This window comes from Panulirus ornatus, chromosome 42, assembly GCF_036320965.1.
Source record: "Panulirus ornatus isolate Po-2019 chromosome 42, ASM3632096v1, whole genome shotgun sequence".
Lineage (NCBI taxonomy): Eukaryota > Metazoa > Arthropoda > Malacostraca > Decapoda > Palinuridae > Panulirus > Panulirus ornatus.
This window is the reverse complement of record NC_092265.1, coordinates 17,503,242-17,527,682: the sequence shown is the minus strand read 5'-3', so window position 1 is coordinate 17,527,682 and position 24,441 is coordinate 17,503,242. Positions and strand designations below refer to the sequence as shown.

The 24,441-nt window shown below is 41.5% G+C and overlaps 1 protein-coding gene across 4 annotated transcripts in view; it reads left to right on the top strand.

The window, feature by feature from the left end:
- LOC139761946 (U6 snRNA-associated Sm-like protein LSm6) overlaps nt 1–24,163 on the top strand; it is a 51,881-nt gene extending 27,718 nt beyond the window's left edge. For all 4 annotated transcript variants that reach the window (XM_071686652.1, XM_071686650.1, XM_071686651.1 and 1 more), the window contains exon 3: nt 23,481–24,163. In XM_071686652.1, coding sequence (XP_071542753.1) covers nt 23,481–23,629 — 149 coding nt within the window. In that variant the 3' untranslated portion in view covers nt 23,630–24,163. The remainder of the gene's footprint in view (nt 1–23,480) is intronic.
- Nucleotides 24,164–24,441: the final 278 nt, after the last annotated feature.

The following is a 24,441-nucleotide window of genomic DNA, read 5'->3' as shown; positions in this document are numbered from 1 at the left end:
TAAAGAAGCTTGATCACTGGGAAGGAATAAGGGGGGAAACCTTTAAAATGGGAGGAACAGAGGATGCATGTTAGAGGGGCCTTTTCCTAATGGTTTAAAGTAACCAGCAGAGTGCCACAGGGTTGGATTCTGGAACCATTTTTCTTCTTGATGTACATTAGTGACTTGCCTGAAGGTATGGAATCCTACCTGAATATGTTTGCAGATGATGCTAAGGTTGTAAGGGAAGTGAAAAGTGAGGAGGATTGCATTAGCTTAAAAGAGGACCCAAATGGACTCCAAAGTCAGTCTAAAATGTGGTTGATGAAATTTGCCCCAAGCAAATATAAAGTAATGATGATGGTACAAAGCAAAAGATGGCCTCATTATGATTATTGCCTAACATGAAATAATCTCCAGGATTCTGTGTGTAAGAGGACTTGGGAATAGGCTTTACACCATACATGTCACGAAAATCCCATATTAGAATAGTTACAGTAACAAACTGTTTGCTGGAAAATAACAAGAGTAGCTTCCAAGTATATGGATAAGGGTATATTTAGCAATCTGTTTATATCCTACATAAAGCCAAGACTAGAATATGCTTCTCAGTTTTGGCCACCACAACTAAGAAGCAAGACTCATAGAAAAGGTCCAGGGGAGGGCAGCAATGATGGTACCAATATTAAAAGAACTAAGATAGAGGGAAAGGCTTGTTTTAAGTTTACCCACTTTAAAGAAAGAAGAGTGAGGGCTGACCTAATCACAACCTTTAAGTTTATGAGAGACTGATGATGTGGACAGTGAACAGTTCTTAAGAGATGGAGGGATAGACCAACCAGAGGACATAAAATGAAAATATTTAGATAAGGATGTAAAGAAATACTTTATAGTATAAGAGTGGTGAATGAATGGAAGTTGATGACTGAAGACATGGTTAATGCAGACATCATATGTAAATCTAAGAAGTTTATGTCATTAGAGATTGTTCAAGAGATAGGGCCCTGACAAGTGCAAAACTCCCTTCTGTACATTATGAATAGATAATAACAATGACCTCATGCAGTGTTCCATGTTAGTAATGTCATCACTGTGTCATGATATTATCCTGAACTGTGTTGGGCAGCCGTAGGAGGCTTATGAGTCCTACTTATCTTGTGCAAAAGGTTACCAGCCCTTTTATATCATCTAATCCATGAATTGGTATCCCTTCAGTGATGGGGAAATGTTTTTTTTCACACTGGTAAGCTTGTTTTTCAAATGTATAGATTTGCAGACCTTAGTCTAAAGGTTTGTTTTAAGGATGTGACACTCCTCACCTATTGTTGAATTACCTAAACTTGGAAACGTGAATTGAGTTGATTTACTTAGGTACCTAAATTTCATCCAAAGCTAGAACCTTATAAGTGACAGAGATCTACCATACTTGGAGAGCTTACAAAGTTGGGTAGGCTGTTTGTTCAAGAGTGATACTTTCATGAGGGGACTGTCACCATTCATATAAACCATTAGAAGTTCATTTGAATAGTAGGTTGTTGTAATATGTGGAAAGAAAGATATCAGTAAACACTCATACCATGTGAAGATGACAACACAATGTGTGGTTACAATTCATTGTGAAAATTTGCTACTGTCTTGGATTTTCAGGTAGCTAACCTCTTTTTTAGTTGTAATTAAACAGGAACATACTGCTACAACCTAATGTTCTTGCCAAATGTTCCTACCTACTTCTACAAAATGCATTAGAAACTTACAGTACTTGCCAGTTTTCATGTTTACATCATTTGAACAAGCTTTATCTGCTTTGCTAGTACACCCAGATTCCATGTCCTCTTGTTTGTACTCATACTTCTTATCACATTTAATACTTTCATATACTGTAATTATATCGCTTGTGTTCATTTTTCTTGTTTTAGTATATCTGAATGTATAGGATGGCCTCCAAGTAGAGCTGTAGCATGAAATCAACCTGAAAAAATGAAGTATCCCAAAGAGAAGGGAGGTCATAATACTGAATTCTTCACATTGTGAGAGTAAACTTTCTCCTTATATCATGATAGATTTGTTCATCTAGGATCACATACTGTACTCCATGTCTGATCATGACATGTAATTCAAGCAGTTAGGAATTATTAGTCAGATTTTGTTTTACAAAGAATTTTATTGATGATGGTTACACTTTGCTGGTGTTATTTGATATGTGAACAAGTAGCAAGCTTATTTTCAGATTTTATTTGAAACTGGAATTTTTCCTTGAGATTTGCCAGACATTTATGTATAGCATCTTTTGTTATTGATAAAGTTTTGGCATGGGCACAGTGTCATCTTCAGCTCCATTAGCACAGAAATTGAAAGCAATGGGTAATGTAAAATAAGATCACATAGATTATCAAATATTTTGTGCTGTAGAGTTAGTGTTCCTGACCATGACATATATGTAGGTGACCCAGGGTTGAGTGCATAGGTTCCAGATCTTGGGTGTGGCAGTTTGTTAGGGGATGGTCCATAAGATGGGTGCCTACCCCAGGCTACAATATATATATTTTTTTATTCATTACACTTTGTCGCTGTCTCCCGCATAAGCAAGGTAGCACAAGGAAACAGACAAAAGAATGGCCCAACCCACCCACATACAAATGTATATACATACATGTCCACACACGCACATATACATACCTATACATCTCAACGTATACATATATATACACACACAGAGATATACATATATACTCATGTACATAATTCATACTGTCTGCCCTTATTCATTCCCGTTGCCACCCCGCCACACATGAAATGAAAACCCCCACTCCTTCCCCCACATGTGCGCGAGGTAACGCTAGGAAAAGACGACAAAGACCACATTCGTTCACACTCTGTCTCTAGCTGTCATGTATAATGCACCGAAAACCGTAGCTCCCTTTCCACATCCAAGCCCCACAAAGCTTTCCATGGTTTACCTCAGATGCTTCACATGCCCTGGTTCATCCATTGACAGCACTTCAACCCCGGCATACCACATCATTCCAATTTACTCTATTCCTTGCACACCTTTTACCCTCCTGCATGTTCAGGCCCTGATCACTCAGAATCTTTTTCACTCCATCTTTCTGCCTCCAATTTAGTCTCCCACTTCTCCTCGTCCCCTCCACCTCTGACACATATATCCTTCTTGTCAATCTTTCCTCACTCATTCTCTCCATGTGACCAAACCATTTCAAAACACCCTCTTCTGCTCTCTCAACCACACACTTTTTATTACCACACATCTCTCTTACCCTTTCATTACTTACTCGATCAAAACCACCTCATACCACATATTATCCTCAAACATCTCATTTCCAGCACAACTCTATCTATAGCCCATGCCTTGCAACCATATAACATTGTTGGAACCACTATTCCTTCAAACATACCCATTTTTGCTTTCCAAAATAACTGTCTCAACTTCCACACATTTTTCAACGCTTCCAGAACTTTCGCCCCCTCCCCCACCCTATGATTCACTTCCGCCTCCATGGTTCCATCCACTGCCAAATCCACTCCCAGATATCTAAAACACTTCACTTCTTCCAGTTTTTCTCCATTCAAACTTACCTCCCAATTGACTTGTCTCTCAACCCTACTGTACCTAATAACCTTGCTCTTATTCACATTTACTCTCAGCTTTCTTCTTTCACACACTTTACCAAACTCAGTCACCAGGTTCTGCAGTTTCTCACCCGAATCAGCCACCAGCACTGTATCATCAGCAAACAACAACTGACTCACTTCCCAAGCTCTCTTATCCATAACAGACTGCATACTTGCCCCTTTCTCCAAAACCCTTGCATTTACCTCCCTAACAACCCCATCCATAAACAAACTGAACAACCATGGAGACATCATGCTCCCTTTCGCAAACTGACATTTACTGAGAACCAATCACTTTCCTATCTTCCTACTCGTACACATGTTTTACATCCTCGATAAAAACTTTTCAATGCTTCTAACAATTTGCCTCCCACACCATATATTCTTGATGCCTTCCACAGACCATCCCTATCAACTCTATCATATGCCTTCTCCAGATCCATAAATACTACATACAAATCCATTTGCTTTTCTAAGTATTTCTCACATACATTCTTCAAAGCAAACACCTGATCTACACATCCTCTACCACTTCTGAAATTGCGCTGCTCTTCACCAATCTGATGCTCTGTACATGCCTTCACCCTCTCAATCAATACCCTCCCATATAATTTCCCAGGAATACTCAACAAACTCATACCTCTGTAATATTAGCACTCGCCTTTATCCCCTTTGCCTTTGTACAATGGCACTATGCAAGCATTCTGCCAATCCTCAGGCACCTACCCATGATTCATACATACATTAAATAACCTTACCAACCAGTCAACAATACAATCAACCCCTTATTTAATGAATTCCACTGCAATATCAGCCAAACCCACTGCCGTGCCTGCTTTCATCTACCGCAAAGCTTTTACGACCTCTTCTCTGTTTACCAAATCATACTCCCTAACCCTCTCTCTTTGCACACCACCTCGACCAAAACACCCTATATCTCCCACTCTATCATCAAACACATTCAACAAACCTTCAAAATACTCACTCCATCTCCTCACATCACCACTACTTGTTATCACATCCCCACTAGCCCCTTCACTGATTTTCCCATGTGTTCCCTTGTCTTACGCACTTTTTTACCTCCTTCCAAAACATCTTTTTATTCTCCCTAAAATATAATGATACTCTCTCACCCCAACTCTCATTTGCCCTCTTTTTCACCTCTTGCACCTTTCCCTTGACCGCCTGCCTCTTTCTTTTATACATCTCCCAGTCATTTGCATTGTTTCCCTGCAAAAATTATCCAAATGCCTCTCTCTTCTCTTTCACTAATATTCTTACTTCTTCATCCCACCACTCACTACCCTTTCTAATCTGCCTACCTCCCACACTTCTCATGCCACAAGCATCTTTTGCGCAAGCCATCAGTGCTTCCCTAAATACATCTCATTCCTCCCCCACTCCCCTTATGTCCTTTGTTCTCACCCTGGGGATAGGGGAGAAAGAATACTTCCCACACATTCCTCACGTGTCGTAGAAGGCGACTAAAGGGGATGGGAGCTTGGGGCTAGAAACCCTCCCCTCCTTGTATTTTAACTTTCTAAAAGGGGAAACAGAAGGAGTCATGCGGGGAGTGTTCATCCTCCTCGAAGGCTCAGATTGTGTTGGCTAAATGTGTGTGGATGTAACCAAGATGAGAAAAAAGGAGAGATAGGTAGTATGTTTGAGGAAAGGAACCTGGATGTTTTGGCTTTGAGTGAAACGAAGCTCAAGGGTAAAGGGGAAGAGTGGTTTGGGAATGTCTTGGGAGTAAAGTCAAGGGTTAGTGAGAGGACAAGAGCAAGGGAAGGAGTAGCACTACTCATGAAACAGGAGTGGTGGGAGTATGTGATAGAGTGTAAGAAAGTAAACTTTAGATTGATATGGATAAAACTGAAAGTGGATGGAGAGAGATGGGTGATTATTGGTGCATATGCACCTGGGCATGAAAAGAAAGATCATGAGAAGCAAGTGTTTTGGGAGCAGCTGAGTGAGTGTGTTGGTAGTTTTGATGCACGACACCAGGTTATAGTGATGGGTGATTTGAATGCGAAGGTGAGTAATTTGGTAGTTGAGGGAATGATAGGTGTACATGGGGTGTTCAGTGTTGTATATGGAAATGGTGAAGAGCTTGTAGATTTATGTGTTAAAAAAGAACTGATGATTGGGAATACCTGGTTTAAAAAGAGAGATATACATAGGAATACATACGTAAGTAGATGAGATGGCCAGAGAGCGTTATTGGATTACGTGTTAATTGATGGGCATACAAAAGGAAGACTTTTGGATGTTAATGTGCTGAGAGGTGCAACTGAAGGGATGTCTGATCATTATCTTGTGTAGGCGAAGGTGAAGATTTGTAGAGGTTTTCAGAAAAGAAGAGAGAATCTTAGGATGAAAAGAGTGGTGAGAGTAAGTGAGCTTGGGAAGGAGACTTGTGTGAGGAAGTACCAGGAGAGACTGAATACAGAATGGAAAAAGGTGAAAACAAAGGACGTAAGGGGAGTGGAGGAGGAATGGGATGTATTTAGGGAAGCAGTGATGGCTTGCGCAAAAGATGCTTGTGTCATGAGAAGCGTGGGAGGTGGACATTAGAAAGGGTAGTGAGTGGTGGGATGAAAAAGTTAGAGTACTAGTGAAAGAGAAGAGAGAGGCATTTGGATGATTTTTGCAGGGAAATAATGCGAATGAGTGGGAGATGTATAAAAGAAAGAATCAGGAGGTAAAGAGAAAGGTGCAAGAGGTGAAAAAGAGGGCAAATGAGAGTTGGGGTGAGAGAGTATCAATAAATTTTAGGGAGAATAAAAAGATGTTTTGGAAGGAGGTAAATATAGTGCGTAAGACAAGAGAACAAATTGGAACGTCAGTGAAGGGGGCTAATGGAGAGGTGATAACAAGTAGTGGTGATGTGAGAGAGAGATGGAATGAGTATTTTGAAGGTTTGTTGAATGTGTTTGATGACAGAGTGGCAGATATAGGGTGTTTTGGTCGAGGTGGTGTGCAAAGTGAGAGGGTTAGGGAAAATGATTTGGTAAACAGAGAAGAGGTAGTAAAAGCTTTGCGGAAGATGAAAGCCGGTAAGGCAGCGGGTTTGGATGGTATTGCTGTGGAATTTGTTAAAAAAGGGGGTGACTGTATTGTTGACTGGTTGGTAAGGTTATTTAATGTATGTATGACTCATGGTGAGGTGCCTGAGGATTGGCGGAATGCGTGCATAGTGCCATTGTACAAAGGCAAATGGGATAAAAGTGAGTACTCAAGTTACAGAGGTATAAGTTTGTTGAGTATTCCTGGTAAATTTTATGGGAGGGTATTGATTGAGAGGGTGTGGGCATGTACAGAGCATCACTTTAGGGAAGAGCAGTGTGGTTTCAGAAGTGGTAGAGGATGTGTGGATCAGGTGTTTGCTTTGAAAAATGTATGTGAGAAATACTTAGAAGAGCTAATGGATTTGTATGTAGCATTTATGGATCTGGAGAAGGCATATGACAGAGTTGATAGAGATGCTCTGTGGAAGATATTAAGAATGTATGGTGTGGGAGGGGAGTTGTTAGAAGCAGTGAAAACTTTTTATCAAGGATGTAAGGCATGTGTATGTGTAGGAAGAGAGGAAAGTGATTGGTTCTCAGTGAATGTAGGTTTGCGGCAGGGGTGTATGATGTCTCCATGGATGTTTAGTTTGTTTATGGATGGGGTTGTTAGGGAGGTGAATGCAAGAGTTTTGGAAAGTGGGGCAAGTATGCAGTCTGTTGTGGATGAGAGAGTTTGGGAAGTGAGTCAGTTCTTCTTCGCTGATGATACAGCACTGGTGGCTGATTCATGTGAGAAACTGCAGAAGCTGGTGACTGAGTTTGGTAAAGTTGTGAAAGGAGAAAGCAGAGAGTAAATGTGAATAAGAGCAAGGTTATTAGGTACAGTTGGGTTGAGGGACAGATCAATTGGGAGGTAAGTTTGAATGGAGAAAAACATGAGGAAGTGAAGTGTTTTAGAGATCTGGGAGTGGATTTAGCAGCAGATGGAACCATGGAAGCGGAAGTGAATCATAGGGTGGGGGAGGGGGCGAAAGTTCTGGGAGCGCTGAAGAATGTGTGGAAGTCGAGAACATGATCTCGGAAAGCAAAAATGGGTATGTTTGAAGGAATAGTAGTTCCAACAATGTTATATGCTTGGCACGTGTGGGCTATGGATAGAGTTGTGAGGAGGGTGGATGTGCTGGAAATAAGATGTTTGAGGACAATATCTGGTGTGAGGTGGTTTGATCGAATAAGTAATGTAAGGGTAAGAGAGATGTGTGAAAATAAAAAGAGTGTGGTTGAGAGAACAGAAGAGGGTGTTTTGAAATGGTTTGGTCACATGGAGAAAATGAGTGAGGAAAGATTGACCAAGAGGATATATATGTCGGAGGTGGAGGGAACGAGGAGAAGCAGGAGACCAAATTGGAGGTGGAAAGATGGAATGAAAAAGATTTTGAGGGATTGGGGCCTGAACCTGCAGGAGGGTGAAAGGTGTGCAAGGAATAGAGTGAATTGGAACGATGTGGTATACCGGGGTCAACATGCTGTCAAGGGATTGAACTAGGTCATGTGAAGTGTCTGGGATAAACCATGGAAAGTTGTGTGGGGCCTGCATGTGGAAAGGGAGCTGTGCTTTCGGTGCATTATTACATGACATCTAGAGACTGAGTGTGAAAGAATCAGGCCTTTGTTGTCTTTTCCTAGCGCCACGTCGCACACATGAGTGGGGAGGGGGATGTTATTCCACGTGTGGCAGGGTGGCGATGGGAATGAATAAAGGGAGACAGTATGAATTACGTACATGTGTATATATGTATATGTCTGTGTGTGTATATATATTTATACTTTGAGATGTTTAGGTATGTTTGTTCCCACCTTTTTCCATTCTGTACTCAGTCTCTCCTGGTACTTCCTCGCACAATTCTCCTTCCCAAGCTCACTTACTATCACCACTCTTTTTCACCCCAACATTCTCTCTTCTTTTCTGAAAACCTCTAAAAAGCTTCACCGTCGCCTCCACACGATAATGATCAGACATCCCTCCAGTTGCACCTCTCAGCACATTAACATCCAAAAGTCTCTCTTTCGCACGCATATCAATTAATACATGATCCAGTAACACTCTCTGGCTATCTCACCTACTTACATACGTATACTTATGTATATCTCTCTTTTTAAACCAGGTATTCCCAATCACCAGTCCTTTTTCAGCACATAAATCTACAAGCTATTCACCATTTCCATTTACAACAATGAACACTCCATGTATACCAATTATTCCCTCAACTGCCACATTACTCACCTTTGCATTCAAATCACCCATCACTATAACCCGGTCTTGTGCATCAAAACCACTAACACACTCATTCAGCTGCTCCCAAAACACTTGCCTCTCATGATCTTTCTTCTCATGCCCAGGTGCATATGCACCAATAATCACCCATCTCTCTCAATCAACTTTCAGTTTTACCCATATTAATCTAGAATTTACTTTCTTACATTCTATCACATTCTCCCCCAACTCCTGTTTCAGGAGTATTGCTACTCCGTCCCTTGCTCTTGTCCTCTCACTAACCCCTGGCTTTACTCCCAAGACATTCCCAAACCACTCTTCCCCTTTACCCTTAAGCTTCATTTCACTCAGAGCCAAAACATCCTGGTTCCTTTCCTCAAATACACTACCTATCTCTCCTCTTTTCACATCTTGGTTACATCCACACACATTTAGGCACCCCAATATATTTTTTTTTTTTTTTCATACTATTCGCCATTTCCCGCGGTAGCGAGGTAGCTTTAGGAATAGAGGACTGAGCCTTTGAGGGAAATCCCCACTTGGCCCCCATCTCTGTTCCTTCCTTTGGAAAATCAAAAATGAGAGGGGAGGATTTCCAGCCCCCCGCTCCCTTCCCTTTTAGTCGCCTTTTACGACACGCAGGGAATACATGGGAAGTATTCTTTCTCCCCTATATATATATATATATATATATATATATATATATATATATATATATATTTCTTTTTTTTTTTTTTTTTTTTTGCTTTGTCGCTGTCTCCCGCGTTTGCAAGGTAGCGCAAGGAAACAGACGAAAGAAATGGCCCAACCCACCCCCATACACATGTATATACATACGTCCACACACGCAAATATACATACCTACACAGCTTTCCATGGTTTACCCCAGACGCTTCACATGCCTTGATTCAATCCACTGACAGCACGTCAACCCCGGTATACCACATCGCTCCAATTCACTCTATTCCTTACCCTCCTTTCACCCTCCTGCATGTTCAGGCCCCGATCACACAAAATCTTTTTCACTCCATCTTTCCACCTCCAATTTGGTCTCCCTCTTCTCCTCGTTCCCTCCACCTCCAACACATATATTCTCTTGGTCAATCTTTCCTCACTCATTCTCTCCATGTGCCCGAACCATTTCAAAACACCCTCTTCTGCTCTCTCAACCACGCTCTTTTTATTTCCACACATCTCTCTTACCCTTACGTTACTTACTCAATCAAACCACCTCACACCACACATTGTCCTCAAACATCTCATTTCCAGCACATCCATCCTCCTGCGCACAACTCTATCCATAGCCCACACCTCGCAACCATACAACATTGTTGGAACTACTATTCCTTCAAACATACCCATTTTTGCTTTCCGAGATAATGTTCTCGACTTCCACACATTCTTCAAGGCTCCCAGAATTTTCGCCCCCTCCCCCACCCTATGATCCACTTCCGCTTCCATGGTTCCATCCGCTGCCAGATCCACTCCCAGATATCTAAAACACTTCACTTCCTCCAGTTTTTCTCCATTCAAACTCACCTCCCAATTGACTTGACCCTCAACCCTACTGTACCTAATAACCTTGCTCTTATTCACATTTACTCTTAACTTTCTTCTTTCATACACTTTACCAAACTCAGTCACCAGCTTCTGCAGTTTCTCACATGAATCAGCCACCAGCGCTGTATCATCAGCGAACAACAACTGACTCAATACCCAAGCTCTCTCATCCCCAACAGACTTCATACTTGCCCCTCTTTCCAAAACTCTTGCATTCACCTCCCTAACAACCCCATCCATAAACAAATTAAACAACCATGGAGACATCACACACCCTTGCCGCAAACCTACATTCACTGAGAACCAATCACTTTCCTCTCTTCCTACACGTACACATGCCTTACATCCTCGATAAAAACCAGGAGAGACTGAGTACTGAATGGAAAAAGGTGAGAACAATGGAAGTAAGGGGAGTGGGGGAGGAATGGGATGTATTTAGGGAATCAGTGATGGATTGCGCAAAAGATGCTTGTGGCATGAGAAGAGTGGGAGGTGGGTTGATTAGAAAGGGTAGTGAGTGGTAGGATGAAGAAGTAAGAGTATTAGTGAAAGAGAAGAGAGAGGCATTTGGACGATTTTTGCAGAGAAAAAATGAAATTGATTGGGAGATGTATAAAAGAAAGAGACAGGAGGTCAAGAGAAAGGTGCAAGAGGTGAAAAAGAGGGCAAATGAGAGTTGGGGTGAGAGAGTATTTTGGGTGAGAGAGTATCATTAAATTTTAGGGAGAAGAAAAAGATGTTCTGGAAGGTTTTTTTAGGAGAAGAAAAAGATGTTACTTTTCACTGCTTCTAACAACTTGCCTCCCACACCATATATTCTTAATACCTTCCACAGAGCATCTCTATCAACTCTATCATATGCCTTCTCCAGATCCATAAATGCTACATACAAATCCATTTGCTTTTCTAAGTATTTCTCACATACATTCTTCAAAGCAAACACCTGATCCACACATCCTCTACCACTTCTGAAACCACACTGCTCTTCCCCAATCTGATGCTCTGTACATGCCTTCACCCTCTCAATCAATATCCTCCCATATAATTTACCAGGAATACTCAACAAACTTATATCTCTGTAATTTGAGCACTCACTCTTATCCCCTTTGCCTTTGTACAATGGCACTATGCACGCATTCCGCCAATCCTCAGGCACCTCACCATGAGTCATACATACATTAAATAACCTTACCAACCAGTCAACAATACAGTCACCCCCTTTTTTAATAAATTCCACTGCAATACCATCCAAACCTGCTGCCTTGCCGGCTTTCATCTTCCGCAAAGCTTTTACTACCTCTTCTCTGTTTACCAAATCATTTTCCCTAACCCTCTCACTTTGCACACCACCTCGACCAAAACACCCTATATCTGCCACTCTATCATCAAACACATTCAACAAACCTTCAAAAAACTCACTCCATCTCCTTCTCACATCACCACTACTTGTTACCACCTCCCCATTTGCGCCCTTCACTGAAGTTCCCATTTGCTCCCTTGTCTTACGCACTTTATTTACCTCCTTCCAGAACATCTTTTTATTCTCCCTAAAATTTAATGATACTCTCTCACCCCAACTCTCATTTGCCCTTTTTTTCATCTCTTGCACCTTTCTCTTGACCTCCTGTCTCTTTCTTTTATACATCTCCCACTCAATTGCATTTTTCCCGGCAAAAATCGTCCAAATGCCTCTCTCTTCTCTTTCGCTAATAATCTTACTTCTTCACTATCTTACCACTCACTACCCTTTCTAATCAACCCACCACCCACGCTTCTCATGCCACAAGCATCTTTTGCGCAATCCATCACTGATTCCCGAAATACATCCCATTCCTCCCCCACTCCCCTTTCTTCCATTGTTCTCACCTTTTTCCATTCTGTACTCAGTCTCTCCTGGTACTTCCTCACACAAGTCTCCTTCCTAAGCTCACTTACTCTCACCACCCTCTTCACCCCAACATTCACTCTTCTTTTCTGAAAACCCATACAAATCTTCACCTTAGCCTCCACAAGATGATGATCAGACATCCCTCCAGTTGCACCTCTCAGCACATTTACATCCAAAAGTCTCTCTCGCGCGCCTGTCAATTAACACGTAATCCAATAACGCTCTCTGGCCATCTCTCCTACTTACATACGTATACTTATGTATATCTCGCTTTTTAAACCAGGTATTCCCAATCACCAGTCCTTTTTCAGTATAATAGATAAATATTATAATTATACTTAATCACTGTTTCCCACGTCAGCAAGGTAGCACCAGGAAACAGATGAAGAATGGTCCATCCATTCATATACACATATGTATATATACATACACACCCATACACGTACATATACATACATGTACATATCAACATATCCATTTATATTGATTCATTGTACTTTGTCGCTGTCTCACCCGTTAGCGAGGTAGAACAAGGAACAGATGAAAGAATGGCCCAACCCACCCACATACACATGTGTATATATACATGTCCACACACGCACATATACATACCTATACATCTCAACGTATACATATATTATTATTATTATTATTATACTTTGTCGCTGTCTCCCGCGTTTGCGAGGTAGCGCAAGGAAACAGACGAAAGAAATGGCCCAACCCCCCCCATACACATGTATATACATACGTCCACACACGCAAATATACATACCTACACAGCTTTCCATGGCTTACCCCAGACGCTTCACATGCCTTGATTCAATCCACTGACAGCACGTCAACCCCGGTATACCACATCGCTCCAATTCACTCTATTCCTTGCCCTCCTTTCACCCTCCTGCATGTTCAGGCCCCGATCACACAAAATCTTTTTCACTCCATCTTTCCACCTCCAATTTGGTCTCCCTCTTCTCCTCGTTCCCTCCACCTCCGACACATATATCCTCTTGGTCAATCTTTCCTCACTCATTCTCTCCATGTGCCCAAACCACTTCAAAACACCCTCTTCTGCTCTCTCAACCACGCTCTTTTTATTTCCACACATCTCTCTTACCCTTACGTTACTCACTCGATCAAACCATCTCACACCACACATTGTCCTCAAACATCTCATTTCCAGCACATCCATCCTCCTGCGCACAACTCTATCCATAGCCCACGCCTCGCAACCATACAACATTGTTGGAACCACTATTCCTTCAAACATACTCATTTTTGCTTTCCGAGATAATGTTCTCGACTTTCACACATTCTTCAAGGCCCCCAGAATTTTCGCCCCCTCCCCCACCCTATGATCCACTTCCGCTTCCATGGTTCCATCCGCTGCCAGATCCACTCCCAGATATCTAAAACACTTCACTTCCTCCAGTTTTTCTCCATTCAAACTCACCTCCCAATTGACTTGACCCTCAACCCTACTGTACCTAATAACCTTGCTCTTATTCACATTTACTCTTAACTTTCTTCTTCCACACACTTTACCAAACTCAGTCACCAGCTTCTGCAGTTTCTCACATGAATCAGCCACCAGCGCTGTATCATCAGCGAACAACAACTGACTCACTTCCCAAGCTCTCTCATCCCCAACAGACTTCATACTTGCCCCTCTTTCCAAAACTCTTGCATTTACCTCCCTAACAACCCCATCCATAAACAAATTAAACAGCCATGGAGACATCACACACCCCTGCCGCAAACCTATATTCACTGAGAACCAATCACTTTCCTCTCTTCCTACACGTACACATGCCTTACATCCTCGATAAATATATATATATATATATATATATATATATATATATATATATATATATATATATATATACAGACATATACATATATACACATGTACATAATTCATACTGTCTGCGCCTATTCCTTTACCGTCACCACCCTACCACAAATGAAATGAAAATCCCCTCCCCCCCATGTGCGCGAGATAGTGCTAGAAAAAGACAAAGGCCTCATTCGTTCACACTCAGTCTCTAGCTGTCATGTATAATGCACCGAATCTACAGCTCCCTTTCCACATCCAGGCCCCACAGAAGTTTCCATGGTTTACCCCAGACACTTCGCATGCCCTGGTTCAATCCATTGACAGCACGTCAACCCCAGTATATCACATCGTTCCAGTTCACTCTATTCCTTGCACACCTTTCACCGTCCTGCATGTTCAGGCCCTGATAACTCAAAATCTTTTTCACTCCATCATTCCACCTCCAATTTGGTCTCCCACTTCTCCTCATTCCCTCCACCTCTGACACATATATCCTCTTTGTTAATCTTTCCTCACTCATTCTCTCCATGTGACCAAACCATTTCAAAACACCCTCTTCTGCTCTCTCAACCACACTCTTTTTATTACCACACCTCTCTCTCACCCTTTCATTACTTACTCCATCAAACCACCTCACACCACATGTTGTTCTCAAACATTTACATATACATATACGTACACAGACATATACATATATACACATACATATTCATACTTGCTTGCCTTCATCCTGTTGCTACCCTGTCACACAGGAAATGACATCCCCCCTTATTATTATACTTGAACTCTGTTTCACGCGTCAGTGAGGTATCACCAGGAAACAGACGAAGAAAAGGACACATCCACTCATATACACATATATATACATACACACATACATCTTTCTTTCTTTTGTACTATTCGCCATTTCCCGCATTAGCGGGGTAGCATTAAGAACAGAGGACTGGACCTTTGAGGGAATATCCTCATCTGGCCCCCTTCTCTTTTCCTTCTTCTGGAAAATTGAAAAAAAAAAACGAGGGTGGAGGATTTCCGGCCCCCTGCTCCCTTCCCTTTAATTGCCTTCTACGACACGCAGGGAATACATAGGAAGCATTCTTTCTCCCCTATCCCCAGGGATAACAAACATACATATACATTCACATTCACATTATGCATATATACACATGTACATATTCCATTCCCAGAGTCACATCACCCCACAGGAAACAGCATTGCCACCCCCTGCTCCAGTGAGGTAGCACCAGGAAAACCGACAAAAAAGGCCACATTCATTCACACTCAGTCTCTAGCTGTCATGTGTAATGCACTGAAACCACAACTCCCTATCCACATCCAGGCCCCAGAGACCTTTCCATGTTTTACCACAGATGTTTCACATGCCCTGGTTCAGTCTGTTGACAGCACGTCGACCACGGTATACCACATCATTTCAGTTCACCCTATCCCTTGCAGGCCTCTCATCCTCCTTCATATTCAGGCCCCATTCGCTCAAAATCTTTTTCACTCCATCCTTCCACCTCCAGTTTGGTCTCCCGCTTCTCCTTTATCCATCCACCTCTGACACATATCCTCTTTGTAAATCTTTTCTCACTCATTCTCTCCATGTGTCCAAACAATTTCAACATACTTTCTTCAGCTCTCTCAACCACACTCTTTTTATTTCCATTACTTATTCGATCAAACCACATCACACCACATATTGTCCTCAAACATTCATTTCCAACACATCCACCCTCCACCACACAACCCAATCTATAGCCCATGCCTCGACATGGTAAAACACTGTTGGAACCGCTATTCCTTCAAACATACCCATTTTTGCTTTTCGAGATAACGTTCTCACCTTCCACACATTCTTCAATGCTTCCAGAACCTTTGCCTCCTCCCCTACCTTGTGACTCACTTCCACTTCCATGGTTCCATCTGCTGCTGAGTCCACTCCCAGATATCTAAAACACTTCACTTCCTCCACTTTTTCTCCATTCAAACTTGCCTCCCAATTAACTTGTCCCCTCACCCCTACTGAACCTAATAACCTTGCTCTTATCACATTTACTCTTAACTTTCTTCTTTAACACACTGTACCAAACTCGGTTACCAACTTCTGCAGTTTCTCACACCGAATCAGCCACCAGCGCTGTATCATTGCTGAACAATAACTGACTCACTTCCCAAGCCCCCTCATCCACAACAGTCTGCATACTTGCCCCCTCTTTCCAAAACTCTTGCATTTACCTCCCTAACAACCCCATCCATAAACAAATTAAACAACCATGGAGACATCACACACCCCTGCCGCAAACCTACATTCACTGAGAACCAATCACTTCCTCTCTTCCTACACGTACACATGCCTTACATCCTCAATAAAAACCAGGAGAGACTGAGTACAGAATGGAAAAAGGTGAGAACAATGGAAGTAAGGGGAGTGGGGGAGGAATGGGATGTATTTAGGGAATCAGTGATGGATTGCGCAAAAGATGCTTGTGGCATGAGAAGAGGGGGAGGGTGGGTTGATTAGAAAGGGTAGTGAGTGGTGGGATGAAGAAGTAAGAGTATTAGTGAAAGAGAAGAGAGAGGCATTTGGACGATTTTTTGCAGGAAAAAATGAAATTTGAGTGGGAGATGTATAAAAGAAAGAGACAGGAGGTCAAGAGAAAGGTGCAAGGGGTGAAAAAAAGGGCAAATGAGAGTTGGGGTGAGAGAGTATCATTAAATTTTAGGAGAATAAAAAGATGTTCTGGAAGGAGGTAAATAAAGTGCGTAAGACAAGGGAACAAATGGGAACTTCAGTGAAGGGCGCAAATGGGGAGGTGATAACAAGTAGTGGTGATGTGAGAAGGAGATGGAGTGAGTATTTTGAAGGTTTGTTGAATGTGTTTGATGATAGAGTGGCAGATATGGGGTGTTTTTGGTCGAGGTGGTGTGCAAAGTGAGAGGGTAGGGAAAATGATTTGGTAAACAGAGAAGAGGTAGTAAAAGCTTTGCAGAAGATGAAAGCCGGCAAGGCAGCAGGTTTGGATGGTATTGCAGTGGAATTTATTAAAAAAGGGGGTGACTGTATTGTTGACTGGTTGGTAAGGTTATTTAATGTATGTATGACTCATGGTGAGGTGCCTGAGGATTGGCGGAATGCATGTATAATGCCATTGTAAAAAAGGCAAAGGGATAAGAGTGAGTGCTCAAATTACAGAGGTTATAAGTTTGTTGAGTATTCCTGGTAAATTATATGGGAGGATATTGATTGAGAGGGTGAAGGCATGTACAGAGCATCAGATTGGGGAAGAGCAGTGTGGTTTCAGAAGTGGTAGAGGATGTGTGGATCAGGTGTTTGCTTTGAAGAATGTATGTGAGAAATACTTAGAAAAGCAAATGGATTTGTATGTAGCATTTATGGATCTGGAGAAGGCATATGATAGAGTTGATAGAGATGCTCTGTGGAAGGTATTAAGAATATATGGTGTGGGAGGCAAGTTGTTAGAAGCAGTAAAAGTAACATCTTTTTCTTCTCCTAAAAAAACCTTCCAGAACATCTTTTTCTTCTCCCCAAAATTTAATGATACTCTCTCACCCCAAAATACTCTCTCACCCCAACTCTCATTTGCCCTCTTTTTCACCTCTTGCACCTTTCTCTTGACCTCCTGTCTCTTTCTTTTATACATCTCCCACTCAATTCCATTTTTCCCGGCAAAAATCGTCCAAATGCCTCTCTCTTCTCTTTCGCTAATAATCTTACTTCTTCACTATCTTACCACTCACTACCCTTTCTAATCAACCCACCACCCACGCTTCTCATGCCACAAGCATCTTTGCGCAATCCATCACTGATTTCCCGAAATACATCCCATTTCTCCCCCACTCCCCTTTCTTCCATTGTTCTCACCTTTTCCATTCTGTACTCAGTCTCTCCTGGTACTTCCTCACACAAGTCTCCTTCCCAAGCTCACTTACTCTCACCACCCTCTTCACCCCAACATTCACTCTTCTTTTCTGAAAACCCATACAAATCTTCACCTTAGCCTCCACAAGATGATGATCAGACATCCCTCCAGTTGCACCTCTCAGCACATTTACATCCAAAAGTCTCTCTTTCGCGCGCCTGTCAATTAACACGTAATCCAATAACGCTCTCTGGCCATCTCTCCTACTTACATACGTATACTTATGTATATCTCGCTTTTTAAACCAGGTATTCCCAATCACCAGTCCTTTTTCAGTATAATAAATAAATATTATAATTATACTTTAATCACTGTTTCCCACGTCAGCAAGGTAGCACCAGGAAACAGATGAAGAATGGTCCATCCATTCATATACACATATGTATATATACATACACACCCATACACGTACATATACATACATGTACATATCAACATACCATTTTTATTGATCATATATATATATATATATATATATATATATATATATATATATATATATTTTTTTCTTTTTTTTTTTTTTTGCTTTGTCGCTGTCTCCCGCGTTTGCGAGGTAGCGCAAGGAAACAGATGAAAGAAATGGCCCAACCCACCCCCATACACATGTATATACATACGTCCACACACGCAAATATACATACCTACACAGCTTTCCATGGTTTACCCCAGACGCTTCACATGCCTTGATTCAATCCACTGACAGCACGTCAACCCCGGTATACCACATCGCTCCAATTCACTCTGTTCCTTGCCCTCCTTTCACCCTCCTGCATGTTCAGGCCCCGATCACACAAAATCTTTTTCACTCCATCTTTCCACCTCCAATTTGGTCTCCCTCTTCTCCTCGTTCCCTCCACCTCCGACACATATATCCTCTTGGTCAATCTTTCCTCACTCATTCTCTCCATGTGCCCAAACCATTTCAAAACACCCTCTTCTGCTCTCTCAACCACGCTCTTTTTATTTCCACACATCTCTCTTACCCTTACGTTACTTACTCGATCAAACCACCTCACCACACATTGTCCTCAAACATCTCATTTCCAGCACGTCCATCCTCCTGCGCACAACTTTATCCATAGCCCACGCCTCGCAACCATACAACATTGTTGGAACCACTGTTCCTTCAAACATACCCATTTTTGCTTTCCGAGATAATGTTCTCGACTTCCACACATTCTTCAAGGCTCCCAGAATTTTCGCCCCCTCCCCCACCCTATGATCCACTTCCGCTTCCATGGTTCCATCCGCTGCCAGATCCACTCCCAGATATCTAAAACACTTCACTTCCTCCAGTTTTTCTCCATTCAGACTCACCTCCCAATTGACTTGACCCTCAACCCTACTGTACCTAATAACCTTGCTCTTATTCACATTTACTCTTAACTTTCTTCTTCCACACACTTTACCAAACTCAGTCACCAGCTTCTGCAGTTTCTCACATGAATCAGCCACCAGCGCTGTATCATCAGCGAACAACAACTGACTCACTTCCCAAGCTCTCTCATCCCCAACAGACTTCATACTTGCCCCTCTTTCCAAAACTCTTGCATTCACCTCCCTAACAACCCCATCCATAAACAAATTAAACAACCATAGAGACATCACACACCCCTGCCGCAAACCTACATTCACTGAGAACCAATCACTTTCCTCTCTTCCTACACATACACATTCCTTTTTTTTCTTTTTTTTTTTTTAATTTTCCAAAAGAAGGAACAGAGAAGGGGGTCAGGTGAGGATATTCCCTCTAAGGCCCAGTTCTCTGTTCTTAACGCTACCTCGCTAACACGGGAAATGGCAAATAGTATGAAAAAAAAAAAAAAAATATATATATATATATATATATATATATATATATATATATATATATATATATATATATATATATATATACAGACATATACATATATACACATGTACATAATTCATACTGTCTGCCCCTATTCCTTTACCGTCACCACCCTACCACATATGAAATGAAAATCCCCTCCCCCCATGTGCGCGAGATAGTGCTAGAAAAAGACAAAGGCCTCATTCGTTCACACTCAGTCTCTAGCTGTCATGTATAATGCACCGAATCTACAGCTCCCTTTCCACATCCAGGCCTCACAGAAGTTTCCATGGTTTACCCCAGACACTTCACATGCCCTGGTTCAATCCATTGACAGCACGTCAACCCCAGTATATCACATCGTTCCAATTCACTCTATTCCTTGCACACCTTTCACCCTCCTGCATGTTCAGGTCCTGATCACTCAAAATCTTTTTCACTCCATCATTCCACCTCCAATTTGGTCTCCCACTTCTCATTCCCTCCACCTCTGACACATATATCCTCTTTGTTAATCTTTCCTCACTCATTCTCTCCATGTGACCAAACCATTTCAAAACACCCTCTTCTGCTCTCTCAACCACACTCTTTTTATTACCACACCTCTCTCTCACCCTTTCATTACTTACTCCATCAAACCACCTCACACCACATATTGTTCTCAAACATTTACATATACATATACGTACACAGACATATACATATATACACATACATATTCATACTTGCTTGCCTTCATCCTGTTGCTACCCTGTCACACAGGAAATGACATCCCCCCTTATTATTATACTTGAACTCTGTTTCACGCGTCAGTGAGGTATCACCAGGAAACAGACGAAGAAAAGGACACATCCACTCATATACACATATATATATACATACACACATACATCTTTCTTTCTTTTATACTATTCGCCATTTCCTGCATTAGCGGGGTAGCATTAAGAACAGAGGACTGGACCTTTGAGGGAATATCCTCATCTGGCCCCCTTCTCTTTTCCTTCTGGAAAATTGAAAAAAAAAAACGAGGGTGGAGGATTTCCGGCCCCCTGCTCCCTTCCCTTTAATTGCCTTCTACGACACGCAGGGAATACATAGGAAGCATTCTTTCTCCCCTATCCCCAGGGATAACAAACATACATACACATTCACATTCACATTATGCATATATACACATGTACATATTCCTTTCCCAGAGTCACATCACCCCACAGGAAACAGCATTGCCACCCCCTGCTCCAGTGAGGTAGCACCAGGAAAACCGACAAAAAAGGCCACATTCATTCACACTCAGTCTCTAGCTGTCATGTGTAATGCACTGAAACCACAATTCCCTATCCACATCCAGGCCCCAGAGACCTTTCCATGTTTTACCACAGATGTTTCACATGCCCTGGTTCAGTCTGTTGACAGCACGTCGACCACGGTATACCACATCATTTCAGTTCACCCTATCCCTTGCAGGCCTCTCATCCTCCTTCATGTTCAGGCCCCATTCGCTCAAAATCTTTTTCACTCCATCCTTCCACCTCCAGTTTGGTCTCCCGCTTCTCCTTTATCCATCCACCTCTGACACATATCCTCTTTGTAAATCTTTTCTCACTCATTCTCTCCATGTGTCCAAACCATTTCAACATACTTTCTTCAGCTCTCTCAACCACACTCTTTTTATTTCCATTACTTATTCGATCAAACCACATCACACCACATATTGTCCTCAAACATTCATTTCCAACACATCCACCCTCCACCTCACAACCCAATCTATAGCCCATGCCTCGACATGGTAAAACACTGTTGGAACTGCTATTCCTTCAAACATACCCATTTTTGCTTTTCGAGATAACGTTCTCACCTTCCACACATTCTTCAATGCTCCCAGAACCTTTGCCTCCTCCCCTACCTTGTGACTCACTTCCACTTCCATGGTTCCATCTGCTGCTGAGTCCACTCCCAGATATCTAAAACGCTTCACTTCCTCCACTTTTTCTCCATTCAAACTCGCCTCCCAATTAACTTGTCCCTCACCCCTACTGAACCTAATAACCTTGCTCTTATTCACATTTACTCTTAACTTTCTTCTTTAACACACTGTACCAAACTCGGTTACCAACTTCTGCAGTTTCTCACCCGAATCAGCCACCAGCGCTGTATCATTGCTGAACAACAACTGACTCACTTCCCAAGCCCCCTCATCCACAACAGTCTGCATACTTGTTCCTCTCTTCAAAACTCTTGCATTCACCTCCCTAACCACCCCATCCATAAACAAATTAAACAACCATGTAGACATCACACACCCCCTGCCGCAGACCGACATTCACTGGGAACCAGTCGCTTTCCTCTCGTCCTACTCATACACATGCCTTACATGCTTGGTTAAAACTTTTCACTGCTTGTAGCAACTTACCTCCCATGCCATATACTCCTAAAACCTTCCACACAGCATCTCTATCAACCTTATCATATGCCGTCTACAGATCTATAAATGCTACATGCACATCCATTTGTTTTTCTAAGTATTTCTCACATACATTCTTCAAAGCACACACCTGATCCACACATCCTCTACCACTTCTGAAACTGCACTGCTTTTCCCCAATCTGATACTCTGTATATGCCTTTACCCTCTCAATCAATACCCTCCCATATAATTTCCCAGGAATACTCAACATACTTTTACCTCTGTAATTTGAACACTCACCTTTATCCCCTTTGCCTTTGTATAGTGGCACTATGCATGCATTCTGCCAATCCTCAGGTACCTCATCATGATCCATACATACAATGAATATCCTTACCAACCAATCAACAACACAGCCACTCCCTTTTTTTATAAATTCCACTGCAATATGATCCCAACCCGCTGCCTTGCTGGCTTTCATATTCTGCAAAGCTTTCAGTATTACATAGAATTTTGTAACAAATTCTAATGAATAGCATGCCTTCTACTTTTTGCCAGGCATGTATCATTGTATATCTCTCCTTCCAACATTCAAAGCTATAAAGCTTTAGTTCTTTTAATCGTTCATGATAATTTATATGCTCCATTCCATATTTTGCAGTGTTTCTTTTTTAGTTATACGTTTGATAATCTAATCCCTGGTACCTTCTTAGCCTTCCTTACTGATTTACTTCTATATATCATGTCCTTTATAAAATGTGAAATATTTTATTATAGTTATTTTGAAGGCATTTCCCCATTGGGATTGGCCCTCAGGTCACGAGTGAGCCAGCTTTGATTAATACTGTATATGCCCTGAATTAGTAATAAGTAGCCAGAGAGCAAAGGCTGTACAGACAAAACTCTTAAACATTTTACCAAACTTTTACTGCATGTAAAACTCAGAGAGGACTCAGAATTGCCCAATCTTCTTGTATATGATGACAAGAAGTAGTAGCAGAGAAGTTGCTTCATCCTGGAAAGCAAAAGTTTGTTTGGAACTGAATTAAGAAATAGGCATTTAATCATAACATCATAACAACAACTCAGTGAAAAAGTTTTTTTTTTTTCTCCATTAGGTGTCTTGGCTTGTTTAGACGGCTACATGAACATTGCATTAGAACAGAGTGAAGAATACCTAAATGGACAGCTCAAGAACAAATATGGTGATGCTTTCATCAGAGGTAACAATGTCCTGTATATCTCTACACAGAAGAGAAGAGGATAATAGCAGTTATTAAGTTTCTGAAATAGATATTTGACATTACTTTTGTATTCCTTCATTTGTTACGCAAAGTGAAAGATTGATTCTATTGTAATACTTGAATAGTATTTGGATAATATAAAATTTGCTTCCTGTGTTTGTGTGAATTATGAAATATTAAAGTTCAATAATATGAAATTTTGATCTTGTTCAAAGAACTGATAACAGTGAAATTGAATATTTTGTTACTTTTAATGTAAGAAATATAACAGCTCTACAAGAATAACAACTACTCCATTTCTTATGAGAGGAATGCTTTTCAACCTTGATCACTGTATTGGAACACTCTTATTGGAACAGAGAAAGTTGATTATTTACATTTGTGATAGTGTTCTGTAATGGTATGGTGTGGTAGAGATACTGGGAATATTTGCTGTACTTTAGGTATAGAGTGAAAATGTTCAATAGAAAACAGAGGTGATACAGTGTGATACATTGAGTTTATTGTAAACAGCTGTTCTAAAAGTTAATCCCTGATGAATAAAGGATTGAAACATGCACTTTTATTTTTACATGATAACTAACATTATTGTGGTACAATAGACACAGTGTATTTATATTTATTTATTTTGCTTTGTCACTGTCTCCCGCGTTTGCGAGGTAGCGCAAGGAAACAGACGAAAGAAATGGCCAAACCCACCCCCATACACATGTATATACACACACGTCCACACACGCAAATATACATACCTATACATCTCAGTGTACTCATATATATACACACATAGACACATACATATATACCCATGCACACAATTTACACTGTCTGCCTTTAT